The following is a 20,431-nucleotide window of genomic DNA, read 5'->3' as shown; positions in this document are numbered from 1 at the left end:
CACAACCTGTTACTATTCTGGTATAGATCATCTACAGAATTTACAAATTCACATATAATCTCAGTCACATGCAGCTAAAATTTCACTCCTGACATTCCTTTGTTCAGCAGAATTACTCTATCTCAAAATACAAATCCTTATTATAGTCCACTATGAATTGTCCACTTAATATAATCTAACATTAAATTCTGTTTCATTCAAACACATAGTAAAGGTCTTTACATTACCCAATCTTTTTTTCCGAAGGTCTGTTAACGGCCACGTGTTGTTCAGGTCCTCCTTCGATCAGTTGCTTCTGCAATAGGATTACGACTACACCGTCCGTTTCATATTCTTCTGGACTCGAACTTCTCACTGCCTCAATACAGTGTTGTCTCTGCTCCTGCTTGAGTGGCACATCCAGCGATTGGCACAATTTCTGCATAGGCCGATGATTCGTGTGCTGCTCGTCATGGAATCTTGTTCAGCTTGCTCAGAATGCCTGTCTGCTATCCAGCATTATGGGACCCTCTCGCTCGTCCCTACTCTGTCCGCTAGTCAGAGTAGGGACGAGTGAGAAGTTAGGAACAACCAGAAAAAAGCCTCGCATTATCGCGCGCATTGCCTTATATTTCGTCCCTTCTTTTCCACACGACCCTTAGTTTTCATGCCCTCAAGATGATCCTCAAAGTCGTTAGGTGCTGCATTCTAGGGAAAATCTTGCTTGCGTCATCTTCCTCGTATGTTGTAGCTTGTGGCATTACAGCCGATACGTGCGTATGTAACTCGACCTTGGCACTCATACTCTTAACTTCTTTGGCGACTTATTAAGTTTAAGACAGCTTAATGGGACAAGATTATACTACTATTTCCTTATTACAAATTCATTAATCCGATAATCCTTCAGTTTAGTTTTCAACTACAAGATTTTTCTAGTGCAATTTACATGTTATTACACAACTTCCTATACAACATAAAATTCAGAACTGTGTGCTGTCAACCAGGTATTATCTGAGTTAGCCAAATTCTTATGTTAGATTCTGAATGAATAATTTCTTAAAATTCGTCCATTCAGGATCTAACAGAGTGGTATAAGTTGCCAGAGTCTGTTGTGGGTGTCATGACTGTCAATGAGTTCAAGGCAAAGTATGATAGATACCGTGTGGATGTTGAGTAGTTGTTTAGAGCTTCCATAGATGATTCTAAGGACTCCTTGGAGTTGTCCGTAATAATAATAACAATAGTTGCAAAATAAAATACTTATTTATAAATATTAAATTCATAATATAAAAACTAGAAGCCGCTGAAAAATTTGTGAGGCCTCCCGCTTCCATTTGAAATATATTGTTCTTTCCTTAGAATATACAGCTAACAGGAACTGCTGTAACAGGAAGACTGCTGTATTCCATGAAATTGATGTATGTAAGTGTACCATTTCTTTGCTGGACATATATACACGTCTAGCAAACCTGGATAGTTATTATTTTTAGTTATTAGTTATTATTTTTTAAAATTTAAATTTGAACTGATATATATATATATAGACTATATAAAGTTCAGCGAGTCCAAGTGTAAGCAAATATCTGGATAGTACAACACCAGGGCAACTCATAGTCCACCTGGTAGAGTGCAACACAGAGGCAACTCATAGTAAGTTGCCATAGTAAGTAAGGGCAGGCTCTGTTCACTGTTCTTGGTATTTACCAATAATGTGAAACCCAGCGCCTAGGAGCTGTATTACTGTTTTACATTATGAGAGAAGGTCACTACCCAGATCGGTTTCAACCTTTATTGAGGTCTCATCAGTGAGTAGGTAGACCTAGATATAATATGAAGTTTTTGTAGCAAAACAATATGGGATGTAATATCCCTTAATTTAAATTATCATTTTATATTATAGAGTAGATATATATATATATATATATATTTATTATTATTTTTTTTTTAAATGCAAATATATACCAATGTTGTGTTATTTTTAGTTTATTAAAATGAGTTATTATGGAAATATCAACTTTTATTTTCAGTAAACTAAAAAAATAAATAAATAAAAGCGTATGAATTTGATTAACTGAAATAGACTTGTTCTTTCTACATATATATATGTAGAAAGTATTTTACCTAGGGTATAATAAATGTTAAAGATACCAATCTATTTTAAACCTGGTTTTACTCCATTTCCCAAGTAAGCAAACAGACAAACATGTCAAGTTTGCGCCTGCAAGTGTTGCAAGTCTAGCTGATCCTGTATGTAGTGCAAGACCAAGGTAACTCATGGTAAAAGTAGAATAAGCTCTGATCACTAATCTTAATATTTACCTTAATGCAAAGCATATCTCCCTAAAAATTAGGACGATCCCTAGACCACTCCATAGTGGCCAAAAGACCGTCCAGCTCAGTGTTGGTCTACTCAGTGACAGGCTCACTCCGTCACCGAGAAGAACTTCTCAGCGTTGGCTCTACCCAGTGGCAGGCTTACCCCACCACCAGCCAGAGCCATAATCTCAGTGGTGGCCTTACTCAGAGACAGGCAAAAACCTATCCCCAACCAGAGCCTCTCAAAGCCATCCCCCACCAGTTCCGACCCCTATCGAGGTCTCATCAGTGGGAGCCAGGCTAGAAATACCAAGATTTTAGTGATACAGAACTTATAAGTATTTTACCAGAACAAGTTACCATAAGGTGTTTTAACCTTATTAAATAAAAATCTCAGGAGGAGATATAAATGTAGAAAGTATTTTACCTTGGGTATAATAAATGTTAAAGATACCAAGCTATTTTAAACCTGGTTTTACTTCATTTCCCAAGTAAGCAAACAGACAAACATGTCAAGTTTACGCCTGCAAGTGTTGCAAGTCTATCTGATCCTGTACATAGTGCAAGACCAAGGCAACTCATGGTAAAAGTATACATATCCTCCAGGAGATGTGCTTTGCATTAAGGGTAAATATTACGATTAGTGATCAGAGCTTATTCTACTTTTACCATGAGTTCTCTTGGTCTTGCACTACGTACAGGATCAGCTAGACTTGCAACACTTGCAGGCACAAACTTGACATGTTTGTCTGTTTGCTTACTTGGGAAATGGAGTAAAACCAGGTTTAAAATAGCTTGGTATCTTTAACACACATATATATATATCAGATCACCTCATATGTATTTCTCGTGGAAAGGCTTAGATGTTGGTTATGCATTTTTTACTGAATAATTTAAGGAAATTAACAACGTCAACTAGGATATACATTGAAATAAATTTTAACATGCTTCAATATTTCGGCAACGTCATGTTGCCATTTTCAGGAAACTTGAGAACAAGACATGTGCATGCAGGCACAACAAACAGTAAGTGAGGAAGAAGCAGGAAGCTATTATTTCTCCTAAAGTCCTGATGGTGCCCCCTAGTCGGTAATAATGTTGGTATTCTTGGGCGATTGGGCTGAAGGTCTTCTGATGTAGGTTTTCCAAATTTGAGGCAGTCTCATGCAGCCAAATTTGTTGAGGTTTGGATTGTTTCTTATGGCTGAAGCTGATTCCATGAAAAGCCTTTCATATTTGTATTTACTACGGTGTATTATTATTATTATTGTTCCGGGCAACTCCAAGGAGGTTGAGCTTGAACTCATTCACGGTCGTAGCACCCACAACAGACTCTGGAAGCTTATTCCACTCATTCACCACTCTCCAAGTAAAAAACCTAGCTCTAACACCCTTGTCAACCACGCTCTTGCCCAGCTTCCATGCATGGCCCCTAGTCCTCCCACCACCAGTCATATTTTCAAAAATATCTTCTGGATCAATCTTATAGAAACCCTTCAGTAATTTGAATGTCTCAATCATATCACCCCTCCTTCGCCTATCGTCCAATCTCTGCAACCCACAAATCTTCAACCTATTCTCATAAGGTTCATTCCACAGACATCGTATATCATCTTGGTCATTCGTCTCTGGATCCTCTCCACTTCCTCTCCATCATGAAGAAACCCTGGTGCCCATAACTGGGCTCAGTAGTCCAGATAGGGTCTTATCAAGGCTCGATACAGAGGAACAACAACTTGTTAAAGTATTTTCAAGAAGCCAAGTGATTTGATGAGCTGGTTTAGTCACTTTTGCAATGTGCCCCCTAAACTTCAATTCCCTATCCATCAACACTCCCAAATCCCTGGCTTCATCAATCTCTTGTAGTACGGTTCCACCAATGCGATATACTGCTGCTATTCTTATCACCCCAAAGTACATAACCTTACACTTTGCCACATTAAATTGACATCCATTTTTCCTAGCCCAGTCCTCCAAACTATCCAAATCATCCTGTAAACTTTTGACATCCTGTGCACTCACAATTGCTCTACGCAACTTTGCATCATCAGCAAAACAAGTGAACACTTCCTCTCACATCCTTTCCTATATCATTGATGAACAAATTGAAAAGCAGTGGTCCAAGAACAGAGCCCTGCGGCACACCACTAGTCACAAGCCGTCTTTTAGACTCCACTCCTGAATAAACCACTCTCTGGTATCTCTCCTTCAACCACCCTCCTATCCATCTCACTAACCCTATATCTATCCCCATCTGCTCCAGTTTACTGATTAGGGTTCCTTGCAGTATCCTGTCAAAGGCCTTGGCAAGATCCAGTAGTATCAATGTAAACCCATTATCCCTATCAAGTTCAGCTGTCACTGTGTTATAAAACACGACAAGCTACTGAGGCATGATCTACCCTTCACAAAACCATGTTGTCCCCCATACAATATCCCATTTTCATCTATCTAATCCTGTATTCTTTTCTTGACTAATTTCTCTAAGACCTTGACAATGATTTCTGATATGCTAATCGGTCTGTAATTTACAACAGCAGTCTTGGAACCACCTTTATGCAGTGGAACTATTTTCCCCTCTTTCCACTCCCTCGGGACTAACCCAGACCCGAGACTCAAATTAAACAAAATGGTCAAGGGTATTGACAATTCTTTAGCTGCTTCTCGTACGACATGAGCTGGTATACCATCCAATCCCACAGATGTATTGACATTGAGGTTATGCAATAGACTACTCACCTCCACTTCATTCACCACAATTCCCGTATAATCTACTGGTTTATTCGTTTCTGCAATGTCACCACCTGGATGATATATACTTGCAAAGTGCTCACTCGGTAACTCAACTATATCAACTGATTCAGTTACCTCCCTACCATCGGCATTCTTTAAAATCATTCCGCCATGTACATTTTTCCTTTTACTTGCAACATCTCGAAAAAACTGTTTAGGATTCTCTTTAGCCTGCATGGCCAATGTTTTTTCGTAATCTTTTTTGCTTTTCTTACCACACTCGTTACCCTTCTGGCCTGCGCTTTATACCTTTCATGTGCCTGCCGGTCACCTTTCTCCTTAAATTCCCTCCATAGTTGTTTCTTTTTTTGCAGCTCAAGCTTAATGGTGTTATTCATCCATTTAACCCCTACTTGATTTATTATTCGGACTCTAGGTATGCAGTTAGCCATTGCTTCATGCAAACACTTCTTAACTGCCTTTCATGCACTATCAACTTCTAGTCCTTGCAGTTATACATGCCATGGCACTGAACCAATCAAACTCCTAAGCTTGTCATACTTTCCAGCCCAATAATTCCGCATGTACCCTGTCTTAATTGAAAATTCCACACCTTTAGCCACCTCCCAAGTCAAGACCCTATGATCACTCTCACCAATTGGTGGCAATGTGGTCATATTTGTTACAGCCAAATCCTCAGATGTAATTACTAGGTCAAGCACTCTCTGACCCCTAGTATTTTCCATTACATGCTGTTGCAGATAGTTATCCCTTAATAACCGCATAAAATCCAATTCCTTCCTCCTGTGTGTCCTCTCCTCACTCCAATCAATGCGACCATAGTTGAAATCTCCCATAATAATTACCCTCCATCCACTCATTTCTTCTATTTGCTTGTGCATACTGTCACCACCATCTTTTCCATCACCTGGTCTATAGCAGCACCCAATTGTATATTTAGTTCTGCTAGCCACAATCTCACACCAAATGGCCTCGAATGTGCTCTTTTCTCTATCCTGCAATTCAACTTCTATTCTCCTTGGCTGCAGCTCATCAGCTATCATCAACAATACTTCTCCCCCCCCCATTTTATTCTCCCTGTCATTCCTGAACACACTATACCCATCACATTCAATCCCACTAGCTATATCATCAGCCATGATTCACTAATACCAATAACCTGTGGTCTGGAAGTGCCAACCATGGCCAAAAACTCTTCCTTCTTGTTCCTAATACTCCTAGCATTAGTGTACATGCATTTAACACCCCCATTAGTCCCAACCCTACCTTGATGCCTTATATTAACTATCCCACTCTGATTTGTTGTCCTTATTCGCTTGGGCATATTATATTCATTCATACATTCAACTGCCTCCCTAAGGACTGTATATCTATCCTTCCCCCTTAATAAATCTAGTTTCCCTGAATTTGCACATCCACTACATTCAGCAACACTTTCTCAAGTCTCCTTACACCGTAACCATTCAAATGCAAGCCATCCATCTTATATAGATCCTTTTGCCCATCGAACTCATTCCATACATCCACAAATTCCACACCACTCGTCATACATAACCCACGCATAAAGTCATTCACAATTTTGGCCCTCCTTTTAAACATTTCACTGTGATACCGTGGCAGAAGACTAATCATTCTAACTCTTTCACTCTTTTCTTTTGCTTCCTCAAACAATTCATTTAGGTCTTCTATCATTTCCATTTTATCTCCTTTCAAATCATTCGTACCTGCCACAACAATCATTTCTTTCACCCTTTCCTTTTGCTCTCTAATAGACTCAGTTACATCCTTTATGGCCGCACCAGGTTGGTATGATTTTGTCAAATCCTTCACTAACACACCTCGTACTAACGAGTCTCCATACAGCACTCTATCCTTCAATTTGTTCATGTTCACACTCATACACCTATTTTTCCTGTCATACTTTTTATTATTGGCTGGTTCATTCAGTTGACTTTGGCTCATACGCTCTGGCTGCTGTTTTGCCCTTTGTATCGCACCATTCAACAACGCGATCTCTCTCATTGCATCTATCTCATCTTTTTTATTCTCTGTAAAACCATTAATACTATCATTCACACTTTCTACATTCACACTCTCACAATTCTCTGGTACAACCTCGCCGTTTCTTGTCATATCCCTATTTTCTTCATTCTGAAGTTTAACAAAAATATCCCACTCACGATCCGAAATACACTTCAATTCCTCATTTTCCCTACATTTTCTACACACATTCACTCCTTTATTATCATCTAGCCACACTCCGCAAAGCATTCATTTCGCAGATAGTACACTGAATCATCTCCTTTACATTACCGTTCTTGAAAGAAGATGGCGAACCATCATTACTGGCCACCATTTTCCTTCGTACTGGAGCCATACTTACTAGTAACGTATTTTATCAAATTATAAACACGAAAAACACACAAATAGACGCACTAAGATATGCAAGGCAAACAAAACTACGCAATATTAAAGTAAATTTATCAACGATAACTGAAAATAACACTTATCTTATTCAGGAGCTTTCACGCTACACACTACGAATCCCTCTAGCGGTGACTTCCCGACATAGATTATGTTATAAAACACTTTAGTACACTAACTACACTAATAAAACTACAATAATATACTAAAATTACACAATTAAATCTAACAAAATATTAATAAATCAACAAAAATCACAAATCTTTCAGGAGCTCTCCGACAGTACGCCCTTTCGCCAGCTAGCCTCGACACCAGAATCAATTATTGTGACTTTCTTCCACCGTATTCTATGGCAGGTATCCATCACATGGTCAGCAAGACCAGAGTGGCTGTATTGGTGAAATTGGATGTAGTCCTTGTGTTCTGAAATTCTGATATTTGCTGTCCTGCCTGTTTGGCCAAAGTAGGACAGCTTACAGCTGCAAAGGACCTGGTATACACCAGATAGGTCTGGGGGGGGGGGGGCGGAAGGTTGGTGTTTAGTGCAGGCGGATAAGGGGTGCCAATTTTTTATATGGTCTTTAACAAGGAAGTTAAGTCATGTTTTTTTAGGATTTTTGTACTTTTTTTTCAAGGTGCCTCGGATATAGGGTATGGTGATGGATTTAGAGTAATGCTTGTTGTGAGGGGGGGGGTCTACTGGTTTCAATATTTTTTGGAGTTTTTTTTTTTTTTTGGCATGGGTAGCTGAGAAAGTGTTGTGTTTTATGGGTGGGTTTTCTATAGACTGAGAAAACCAAGGTTCCATCAGGTTGGCGGGTGACCAGTGTGTATCTAAGAAAGGAAGGCAGTTGTTTTTTTCCTCTTCCAGGGTGAACTTGATCTGGGGTGTTGGTTGTTTAAGTGTGTTAGGAAGGAGAGGCGTGCATCGGAGCCATGTGACCAAATAGCGAACACATCATCAACATAGCGAAGCCAAATGGTTGGTTTTTGTGGGGCAGAGTTTATGGCTTTCTCTTCAAAAGTCTCCATGTAAATGTTGGCCAAGGGTGGGGAGAGTGGAGAACCCATGGCTGTCCCCTCTATTTGTTTGTAGAATTTTCCTTGGCAAACAAAATAGTCTGAGTTCATTGTGAACTGAAATAGGGCTGTGATATCGAGGAAATTTAGCTTGGATTAGCTCTAAGGATTCTTTGAGTGGGACATTTGTGAATAAGGCAGAGACATCAAAACTGACCATTATGTCAGTGTGTTTGAGTATAAGGAGGTTTTCTATGCTGGCTTTGAAGTGGGCCGAGTTTTTTATGTGTGAAGGTGTGTTGCCAGTATAGTGTGAGAGAGCTTTGGCCAAATGTTTAGCTAGTTTGTATGTGGAGAAATCAATGCCATCCACTATAGGACGTAATGGCACATTTTCCTTATGTATTTTTGGGAGTCCAACGGGGGGGGGGAGTTAAAGGTTTTAATATGTTAGTGATTTCCACAACCAAGAAGTGACCTTCTTAAGGAGCCTGTGGAGTTTTCTAATTTGTGAGTTGGTGGGATTGTACTCGATAGGGAGGTAAGTAGCCCGATCTAACAATAGAGCTTTCAGCTTACCTGTGTAATCCTTTTGGTTAAGCAATACTGTGGCGTTCCCTTTATCAGCTTTGATGATTATTATTTTCTTGTTTTTCTTTAATTCTAGTGGAGATTTAATTTCCTTACTGGTTTAGCTTTGGTCAGAACACAAGCCACATCCAGTCTTATATCATTGGTGACGTGGTTTGGAAGGTGTCGTATCCGGCGTTCAATTCATGTCATAATATCTTCAGCAGGTATTCTTCTGGGCGCAATGGTGAAGTTGTGGCCACATGCGAGGGCGTCGAGTGCTTCAGGTTTCACACTAAATCACGAAAGGTTGACTACCATTTCGGTAGGAAGGTGTGGTTTCAAGATCGAGTTCTTTTTTAAATTTTCAAATTTTTTGATGTGTCGATCTCGTACTTTTTTAAATTCTTTCTCCGCTGCAGTGCACGAGATGTAGTATAAAATAGACCAAATTTTGTGGCTTAAGGTGCTTGAAAGGTTATCTTCGAGTGCCTGGATAGCTAAGTTAGCATCATTCAGGAAACGGTAAGTCATGGCGATTTGTTCCCTGAGCAAGGCGCTTGGCTGGCACAGTTATAAATACGAAGAGCCTTTTGTGAAGAGAAACGGTGCTTGAATTTGACACAGTTAGGAAGTACCTGGTTATCCTGGCAGCGTTTTAGGAAGGCGAGACGATTCAGTTGTCTTGATAGCTTTAACTTCATTTTACCGTAATCGTGTGCTTTACATGCGATATCATCTCCGTGTATTATCGTAATTCTCGTGGAAAGGCTTAGACGTTTGTTATGCATTTTTTACTGAATAATTTAAGGAAATTAACAATGTCAATTAGGATATACATTAAAATAAATTTTAATATACTTCAATATTTTGGCAACGTCGCATTGCCATTTTCAAGAAACTTAAGAACTAGACACGTGCACGCAGGCACAACAAACAGTAAGTGAGGAAGAAGGAGGAAGCTGTTATTTATCCTAAAGTCCTGATGGTGCCCCGTAGAGGGTAACGTTGGTATTCTTGGGCGATTGGGCTGAAGTTCTTCTGATGTAGGTTTCCCAAATTTGTTGAGGTTTGGATTGTTTCTTAGGGCTGAAGCTGATTCCATGAAAAGCCTTTCATATTTGTATTTACTACGGTGTATTATTGTGGCTTTCTTCCACCATATTCTATGGCAGGTATCAAGCGCATGGTCAGCAAGACCAGAGTGGCTGTATTGGTGACACCAGATATAGCCACGATAATACACCGTAGTAAATACAAATATGAAAGGCTTTTCGTGGAATCAGCTTCAGCCCTAAGAAACAATCTAAACCTCAACAAATTTGGCTGCATGAAACTGCCTCAAATTTGGGAAACCTACATCAGAAGACCTTCAGCCCAATTGCCCAAGAATACCAACATTTCCCACTAGGGGGCACCATCAGGACTTTAGGAGAAATAATAGCTTCTTGCTGCTTCTTCCTCACTTACTGTTTGTTGTGCCTGCGTGCACATGTCTTGTTCTTAAGTTTCTTGAAAATGGTAACGTGACGTTGCCGAAATAATGAAGTATATTAAAATTTATTTTAATGTATATCCTAGTTGACGTTATTAATTTCCTTAAATTATTCAGTAAAAAAAACATCATATGTATGTATAGCCAAAAGGCATCCTTTTCTTCTTATGTACAAGTACTTTATAGGTTGCATCCAACTGGTTCTAAATAATTTGAAATATTTATTTTAATGGTAATCCTAAAAATGAGAAGTTGTTCAACCTATAGTACATGAGTACGGATCATGGATAGGCAGAAAATTGAGAAGAAACTTGTTAACTTGGGTTTGAAGACGTGTAGATTGCACTCTTTATGAAATATATAAGGAGGAGTAGGTTGTCTGAGAAGATATCAGCAGAAGCAATGGGTTTTGCGAGCTTGGAAGTGGTGTGGCTATGCACTGCATACCTTAGATGCTAATTCTGTGAACAATGACCATTTAAATGCCTGTAGAAAATGCATGTAGCAGAACTTGAAATGCTTATCTGAAAGAGACTTGAGTGATTTAGTGTGAGACAGATAATTAACCAGCCTGATTGTTCCCATTTTTACTGAACCATAGTTCTGAAGGTGCTCTTGAGGAGTACCTTCTTTTTCTTTTCTCTCCTTATTTGTGAGATAGTATTCATTGTGCAAACTTTTTTTTATGTGAATCTTATCCAGAAAAGGTTGTACATTAGTTCCTCTGGATAGGGTAAGAGTTGGATAACCTGGAAATCATGCTCTAGATTTAACTTGACTCTTGTAAACAATGAGAACCATCTCTAGTACCTTAAGATCTACTCCTCTCCCATGGTTACCTGTTCTTTCCAACATTATTCCTCCATGCTTCAGAAGAAAAGAAGCTACCATCAAAGAAAAAAATTAAAATCAGCAATAACATGAACCTTCCTTTCTTGTGTAGAGGCTTAAGTGCTGTGAGGACATTATGTTGGAGGTTTAATGGATTTTTTTTTTTTTTTACAACACTCAAAAAGAATTAAAATAGAATTTAATACTTCCTATATTTCGTCCTAGTCACTAGGACATCTACGAGGATTACAAAAACAATTAATGTAACATGCACACGAAAACTTACAATACTAAGCCCAACCACGTGGGTGACACTAAAGTCCTATCTAGGTGGAGCGCCCTGGTGGGGCACCTAGGGCGCTCCACCTAGATAGGACTTTAGTGTCACCCACGTGGTTGGGCTTAGTATTGTAAGTTTTCGTGTGCATGTTACATTAATTGTTTTTGTAATCCTCGTAGATGTCCTAGTGACTAGGACGAAATATAGGAAGTATTAAATTCTATTTTAATTCTTTTTGAGTGTTGTAAAAAAAAAAAAAAAATCCATTAAACCTCCAACATAATGAACCTTCCTATACATCAAGATATCTCTCCACCTCCAGATCTCCCATCTGGCTTGTGTAAATACTAATGATGGTAGCCCAGGACTGGTGGAGATGATTCTGGAATGACCGACAAGCTAGTAATTAAATCCAGTTATCGAATCTCCAGGATTTAATATGCCTCAATACTTCTGGAGCTAGCTAAACAGATTTAGCACTGGACAAGGCCATTGCGTCCACTTACTACATCTATGGGAAATTTCACAGTCATCCTTTTGCATGTGTGGTGCTATGCAGACTATGCATCATATCATTGATGACTGATATCCACACACCTTCCGTGAAGGCCTCAGAAAATTTCATTTACTTCCAGATAGTTCCAACAATTGGTTAACTGAACTCAGTCTGTAGTTTTGCTCACTAATTTCTTGTATTTTTACCCATATGATAAATAAATAAATAAATAAAAGTCATAAGTTGGAAGAAAATCGGTTCCTTTTTTATGAGAAGTATGACATGATTGTTTTGTTAGCATTCAAGCTAACAAGATTATTAGAATCCCACTGAAGAATGGTTTGGAGATCAGAATTTAGGATATCTTTCATCATGAAAAATCATATTTTTTACTGGTTAGTCAAATATTAAGCTAGTAGGAAGTCAGCTGTAGAAATGGCTACTTTACTGATATCCCATCCCATCTTTTGTGTTAGGCTCAGTGGCCTGTCATAGCTAAGTGACTTAGCATCTTAGAAACCTGATTACTACTTAAGATAGGGCAGTTGATCCTGTCTACATTATCAATTATGTCTGTAAAAATTATGTGTTCTTCGGCTAGTTTGTTTTGGATGATGAAAAACCTGAGTTTCCAGGATGGGGGAACCCTTTTACCTTCATATAGAGACCTGCTAACTCATTTTCACTTGATAAAGGTTCTTTGCATCCTGTGCAGGATTTGAACCAGGTCTTTCCATTCAATAGGCATCATTGATGCAAACTCAGCAGCTCTCCCTGACATTAATTGTGAACTAGAATCCTGTTAGAATGAGTGATTTTCTCTGATTTTTTTTATGTTTAAAAAAGCCATCAAAAGCTTGAAATGTGGAAAGCCAGCAGGAGTGGATGATATTCGACCAGAAATGCTGAAATATGATGGTATAAAAGTCTTACAGTGGCTGCACTGCATAGTTCAGAAAGCCTGGACAGAGGGACGAATTCCCAATGATTGGAGTAGAGCTCCAATAGTACCCATATATAAAAAGGGAAATAAAACTGAATGTGAGAATTACAGAGGTATTTCCCTACTGAGTGTTCTTGGTAAGATTTATGCCAGTCTTCTTGAGAAATGGTTGAGAAGAATTGTGGAAGAAAAGCTTGGTGAAGAACAAGCTGGATTCAGGCCAAATAGAGGCTGTCAGGATCAGATCTTCACTTTACGACAAATAGTTGAGAAAGCATGGGAATATAACAAAGATCTGTATTTAAGTTTTGTCGATCTGGAAAAGGCATATGACAAGGTGCCAAAAGAGAAGCTATTCAATACACTACAGTTATATGGTGTCAATGGGGCATTATATCAAGCAATAATTAGTCTGTATTTGAGTTGTAAGTCAGCAGTTAGAATTGAAGGAAGTACAGGAAGATGGTTTAATGTTAAATCTGGTGTGAGACAAGGATGTACATTAACCCCTCTGTTATTCATTATCTATATGGATCACATTATGAAGGAAAGTGGTATTAAACATGATATCAGAATAGGAGATGTTAATGTCAGCTCTTTGTTTTATGCTGACGATGTTATACTTCTAAATAAATCCGCTACAAGTTTGCAAGATTCCCTGACTAAATTGAATAGCTGTTGTAATAGATATGGTATGAATGTCAGCAGTAAAAAGCCAAGACAATGAAAATGGGTAGAATCGTTGAAAATGTCAACTGTGTCATGAACGGAGAACATGTGGAACAAGTAAAACATTTCAGCTACTTAGGCACGATTTTTAGTGAAGATGGTAAATTAAATATGGAAATAGACCACAGAATCAACAAAGCTGGTAATGGTAGGAAGTCAATTGAATAAATTCATATCGAATAAGAGAGAAATTAGTCGGAACACTAAATTAGCTGTATACAAGACTGTGTTCAAACCAGTTTTAACTTATGGATCTGAGAGCTGGGTCAGAAGTAAAACACTTGACCAAAGACTAGAGACTGCAGATATGAGGGGCTTGAGAAAGATTAGAGGCATGAACAGATGGCATCAATGGCAATATCATATTAAAAACAGGAATGCGTTAGCAGAGCTAGTCTCAGGTGGTCACTTAAATAAAATGGGAGAGGAAAGATTAGCAAAACAAGTATTCTCTACCAGGATGGCAGGAAAACGACCCAGAGGAAGACCAAGATATAGGTGAATTGATACAGTACAAAGTGCCTTAGATGATAGAAATATAAGATCTGATAATGTTGGAATCTTGACAAGTAACAGACTGATTTGGAGGAAAATTGTAAAAAAGAAGTTAGTAATGATGTAAATTTTTCATGTAGTACTATCATATCCTGTACACCCCTTGAGGGTAAATGTCAGGAATTTGGTGTTGATGATGACGTGTAGTGTCCAGCAAGAAATACTTTCTCCTTTTCTATCTCTTACCATCTCTTGTAAGTCTTTTATGAGCTTTCTTGTAGCTTTGCCATTTCATGTTAAGATAACTCCTATAATATGCGTAGTGTATCACGAACTTCATTACTTGATAGTTTATATGCTTCTCTTTCATCTTCACCTTGTAGCTGGGACTTTGAGCCCTTCAGATACAACTTCCTCATCTGCACTTAGTGGATTTTCTGTAGAGAACAGGGACTGTCATTGCTGCCCACCAATTCTGCCCTTTTTTTTTTTTTTAAGCAGTTCTCTATTGGAAGTTTTTATATGAATCCCATCCATGAGAGGTATCCACTCTCCAGCTAAAAGGCTGCAGGTTTGAATCCCACCATGGGCATGGATGTTTGTGATTGTCTGTGAAAATACTAATAGTGGTGATTGGCGGTAGATGGCGTTGGTGTAGATGATGAAGATAGATGCGGCTGATGGAGTGGTAGAGACGAAGAGTTGTAGAGTAGGTGATGAGTCTAGACTCCCTGGAGGTGTCATGCAATAATAATAATAAATGGGTGGGCTAAGAATTAGCTAATCTGAAACTTATGTTCTAAAGACTAAACATGATAGTGACTTAAAATGATTTCAGGTCTTCAATAAGCAAGCTGTACCAATCGAACTAGCAAATTAATGTGTAGTTTAATTAATTCTTTAATATGTAGTTTAAATAAGTTTTAAAACATATTCAATAACTTAAAAAAATTCAACATAAATGATTTTTTTCTCATAGTCATTCGATGTTAGTGGTCTTCAGCTGGCACTTGTGGAACGGCAGTCTGAGATGCCTCAGACAAGTAAATCTGGAATTCCTGTAATTTTAGCTGATCCAGAACCTCATGCAATGTAAGAATTTTAATTACTAAACTATATTATACTGTGCCATTGTACATTAGTTTCCAGTTTATATAGATTGCTAGGTTTTACTGATTTGTAGAATTTACTTGATTCCTTTTCTCTATTTCTTGAGTAACATGAAAAATACAAGTGGCATCGCATGGCATTGTGACTAATGCAGTATAATGAATGAATAATCTCACTCCACTCCATTTTGATGAGTGTGCAGTAACAGTATGTTATATAATTTTTTTATTTAGCTTTTTTTTTTTTTTGAGTAAAAAAAAAATTATGGTGCATTTAGTACCATAGGTAGTGGTATGGGTGAGATAGTTCAGGAACCCTGCATTGGAGAACCTGCTACTCGTGTGAACATTTAATGCAGTGAAAGCAGCACAAGGAATGAATTAAACAACAGATTGATACTTTTGCTATTCAATTTTGTCTCTGTCACAGAAATATTTTCAGGAAAGTACAGTATAAACTGTAATGCACACACACAAGGAGCACAAAGTTTATTTATTTATTTATTCAAACTTATTTTTTATTTATTGTTTATTTATTCACACTTATCCCAAAATGTTCAAAATGGCTCGCACCCTGTTAATGCTCTCCCGTCCCCTGTTTTCCTATAAAACCCTTCCCCTCCCCAAAAATGCGTCCCTAAATATAATAATATATATATTTAAAAAAACCGGGTTTTTCTAATTAATTTTCCCACCTTGTCTGAACCCCCCCATGTTTCCTAACATCCTCCCTTTTTTTTTTTAAACAGCCTAACAGCAGAAGTATGGAAGACAAACAAGGTATGTGCAAAATTTCTTCCTCTATTAGTCTGTATACCTTTAAAATACACTTACAATGCCCTAAGTATTCTTGAACGAAAAGCCCATGGTTTTAAAATAAGGGACACTCCTAAATGAAAACAGGCAAAAATACCCGTAAAATTAATTGTTTATTTATTTATTTCGTATCCAAACACCAGTGGTACAGTAGTAAGTGGTACAATATTATTTACAACAAATTAGGATACATTACACATGAAAACAGCTTAAATTTGGTAGGTGAATTATACAGAGAGTAATAAGTAAAATATGAAGAAAAAGAAACTGTACATAAGTTATGTACAATAAATATGGTCAGATGTTCTTCCAGTATCTTGCGCAATCAACTGCTCTTTCTGTGCAGGATATAAGGTCCTTCTTTGTGCAAGGTGATTGAAGAAGGGGATAAGAAAGAAGGTATTCCATGGACTGAGTTGTCTCACACTCACAATTATCTGGTCCATTTAGGTAGCCCCATTTGATGAGGTTTTGTTTGCAGCATCCTGTCGTTCGAAGTCTGTTGAGGCTTTTCCAAGTATTTCAGTCCAAGTGGGCACCACGTGGAAGATGTTCGGCTGTTAGAATACCAGTATTACTCTCAGGGTATAGCGCAAGCCATTATTAGTCTTGTCTCTGGAGGGTTTTTAGGTGGTTCAACAGTTGCTAGGAAGCTATGTTGGGATCTTAGTCTTTGGGGTACTGTGGTCTGACTGAATAGTGGGTGGTGTTCATCATTCATTTGTCAGCTTCTTTCGTCAGCTGGAGCACAAAGTAAACTTAGTAGACTAAAGTCTGTAATCCTAGCTAAGAAGGGTGTCCTTTATGGGTGCTAGTAAGAAGCCTAAATTAGTAACTTGGGATGCTTACGAATTATTGTTTATCATATTTAACATTATGTCAAGAAAGATTGGAAGTTGAAGTTCTCCTGGAAAGAGAATTCTTGTCTTCTTTAGAGATTTGGGTATTATCAAAAGTAAGACTGAAAGGTGTTCTGACTGATAAGATTGAAAGATGTATACTTGGACAAACCCAGATAACTGTATAAGAAACCAAATAGATTTCATAATGATAAATAATAGATACAAAAATCATATAACCAACATAAAAACATACCCAGGTGCTGATATAGGTTCAGACCATAACCCTGTTGTGTCCACTTTAAAAAAAAATAATAAAAATAAAAAATAATAAAAAAAAAACATTTCTAAAAACAATCATACTGAAAGACTTGACTTCACAGCTCTGAATATACCTAACAACATAATGGTGTTTAACTCAGAAATTAGGAAGAAATTAGATCATGTAGGATATAAAACAGAAGACAATATACTTTGTAACACAGAGGAATTTGAAAACAGGTGGTCAAATTTTAGAAGTGCAATGTATAAGACAGCTAATGAGGTTATCCCAAAAATTAAATACAATAAGGAAAAAAAACTGGATGACTGAATCAATATAGTTCGCCCACCGATTAGAGGTCCCTCGGCACTTCTGCGCATGTCAGAAAAAGGAGAATCCATTCCGATAATAGGGTAATCAATCTGTCTTCTGGGATGTGTTTGTTTATTATTACAGGTCGGAAAATTTAGCTTTTCTTTTATGAACATTGTAGTTTTTAAAGTGTAACTATTTTGATTGTATAACAGTTGGAAAAATGTACGTAGAGTATTAACAAAATTAAAAAAGGTATAGCATAAAACAAAAATTTAACTAAGTTTATTTTTAAGAAAGTTTTCTATAAAATAAAAATAATTATACAGAAAAACAGAAATTTTTTCAAATGAACTTAGATATTCTAAACTTACAGTTGAGAGAACTGAGACACTTTAATGTCCTAAACCGATTAATTATTTATGACTTGTGACTCTTTTAACAAACCCATGCAAAAAAAGGTTGGAAAAAAATACCATTATCAAACACATCCCCCAAATCGACAAAGCCATAATCATAGACAAACAAGACAATGAAACAATGCTTAGAATATCCGAAAGTATTGCCATAAAATGCGATGAAAATTCTATCAACGTCCACCGCCCCTACCTAATTTCCGAATGTTGGACGTTCCAAAACTTACAAATTAAGCCATGCCTCTGGCAATTTAGTGACAACAAATGCCCTAACTTGGCAGATGCTACTTGCAGCCTTGACATAGCCCTACAGTCATTTCCACAAAGTTCCGACGATGGTCAGACAATGACCGAAATGGTCCACACGCCGTTAACCCTTGTCCCAGTTTCCACATAAGGTTACCCTTCGTCCCCCCCCTCTTCCTCCCCACAACAAAATAATATATATATATATATATATATATATATATATTATTAATTGTAACCTGGGTTTCCTAAATTATTTCCCGCGTCTAAAGCAACCCCCCCCCGGTTTATAAACAACCTTCAGCAGGAGCTTGGATTTAGAAGGTATCATTAAACCAAAAACAAGGTATGTACCAAATTTTTTCCACATTTTCTATTTCTGCCATAATTGCCTTCTATACTCGCCCATAATGCCCTAAAAAATATATATATATACAGGGTGTTCGGGATAAATTTGACAGTTTCGTAAGGAAAAAGAAAATCTTCTTTGTATCTATTAAATTTAATGAATTGACAAAAAAACATTACAGGCAGAGTTAATTACAATACTATCAACAAGATTTACTCAAAATAACCACCATTAGCATCGATCACAGCTTCAATTCTGCTTCGGAACCTCGAACAAGCTGATGCTACAGTCTCCCTGGGAAGGGCCGCAAAAACTGTTTTAATTTTATCCATTAACTGGGCTTTTGTATTACTGGAAGTGCGATTGGTGTCTTTTTCAACTGCGCCCCATACAAAATAATCCATGGGGTTAAGGTCTGGGGAGTTTGGAGGCCAAACATTTGGACTGGTGAAGTCATAGAAATTTTCAGACAACCATTTTTGACTTTTCCCAGAGGTGTGGCAAGGGGCCGAATCCTGCTGCCATACATACGGCCTACCATTGGCTACCCTTGTTATCCAGGGCTTGACTACAGTGTTTAGCAACTCCACGTAGCCATCTGAAGTCAACCTGAGGCCCTCTTGGAAAAAATGCGGAGGCATCACATTGCCTTCAGAGGATACACATCCGAAAACCATCACAGTTTGGGGAAATTTAGTCTGCATTACACGAGGAATGTCCTTTGTACTGTATGCAAGCCATCTGTTATTCTGCGTGTTGTGTTTTTGATCCTGGCAAAAGTTTTTCTCATCGGAAAAGAACCAGATTGTTTGTGGTTCCGCAGGATGTTTCACTTTGCTTAGAAGTTTCTTCGCGTTTATCAAACGTTTTTCACGGGCCTTTTCTGTAAGCAGCTGACCTTTGCGGCGCTTGTATGAGTAGTAGCAGAGGTCTTCATTGAGTGCAAGCTTCATAGTAGAGGCTGCAACATTCATTTCACGTGACAAAGCCCGAATTCCAATGCCAGGGATCTTCAACACCTGTTCCTGCAGATTTGCGAGGAATTCTGCTGTACGAACGCAATCAGATCGTTTGCTAGGGATCTTTCTTCTTGCTACATCCTCGTAGTCACCATTGCAAGTCTCTAGTTCATGCCTGATTGTTTTTACTGTATTCAGGGAGCATTGGGCAGCAGTCGAAATATCCTTATTTTGATGGCCGGCACGAATCATCATGATACAAGTTATTCTCTTCCATGATTCAGGTGGGTTCCAGCTATCCATCCTTTCTGACATCTTGTATATGAATGAAGAAGGGTCCAACCTTTTAAATGAAGAGAAGTTTGTGTTAATACATGTAACTTACGGAAAAATATAATTAATTATAAATATGTCAAATTTATCCCGAACACCCTGTATATATACCCCTTTTTTTGAGTTATGTTAGCCAATGTTTTAAAAATAAGGGACACTCCTTAACAAAAACAGGCTACAATAGCCGTTAATTATAATAGTGTTTAAGAGGAGTAACATGGGAATTTCCCAGAAACTATACTTAACCATTATCAAATCCTTTTAATCTTCATAGCCATCTGAATTGGTGTCCGAATCGCCATCATTTCACTTAAACTGATCACCAAAGGTTCGCATAATTCTTCGATAATTCCGTCTCTGTCCCAATACATATTTTCCAATGAGGTGACATGAAAGCAATATTTTCCCCAGTTTTGAACTGTAATACATTCATGTTGTTTATTATTTTAACGGTATAA

The 20,431-nt window shown here is 37.9% G+C and overlaps 1 protein-coding gene across 4 annotated transcripts in view; it reads left to right on the top strand.

Annotated features, from left to right (window-relative positions):
* Not11 (CCR4-NOT transcription complex subunit 11) overlaps positions 1-20,431 on the top strand; it is a 172,708-nt gene that overhangs the window by 57,102 nt on the left and 95,175 nt on the right. For 3 of the 4 annotated variants that reach the window (XR_016549416.1, XM_090404487.1, XM_090404489.1), the window contains exons 6-7: positions 1,339-1,401; positions 15,312-15,424. Coding sequence is in view for 3 of the 4 variants with exons in the window: in XM_090404487.1 (XP_090260613.1) it covers positions 1,339-1,401; positions 15,312-15,424 (176 nt within the window). In the remaining variant the exon portion in view is untranslated. The remainder of the gene's footprint in view (positions 1-1,338; positions 1,402-15,311; positions 15,425-20,431) is intronic. The other variant, XM_090404488.1, reaches the window with a different exon arrangement.

Source organism: Typopeltis vanoorti, chromosome 14, assembly GCF_054136105.1.
Source record: "Typopeltis vanoorti isolate ZY-2024b chromosome 14, IOZ_Tvanoo_1.0, whole genome shotgun sequence".
Classification (NCBI taxonomy): domain Eukaryota; kingdom Metazoa; phylum Arthropoda; class Arachnida; order Uropygi; family Thelyphonidae; genus Typopeltis; species Typopeltis vanoorti.
The sequence above is the reverse complement of the archived record's forward strand: the minus strand, read 5'-3'. Positions and strand labels throughout refer to the sequence as shown.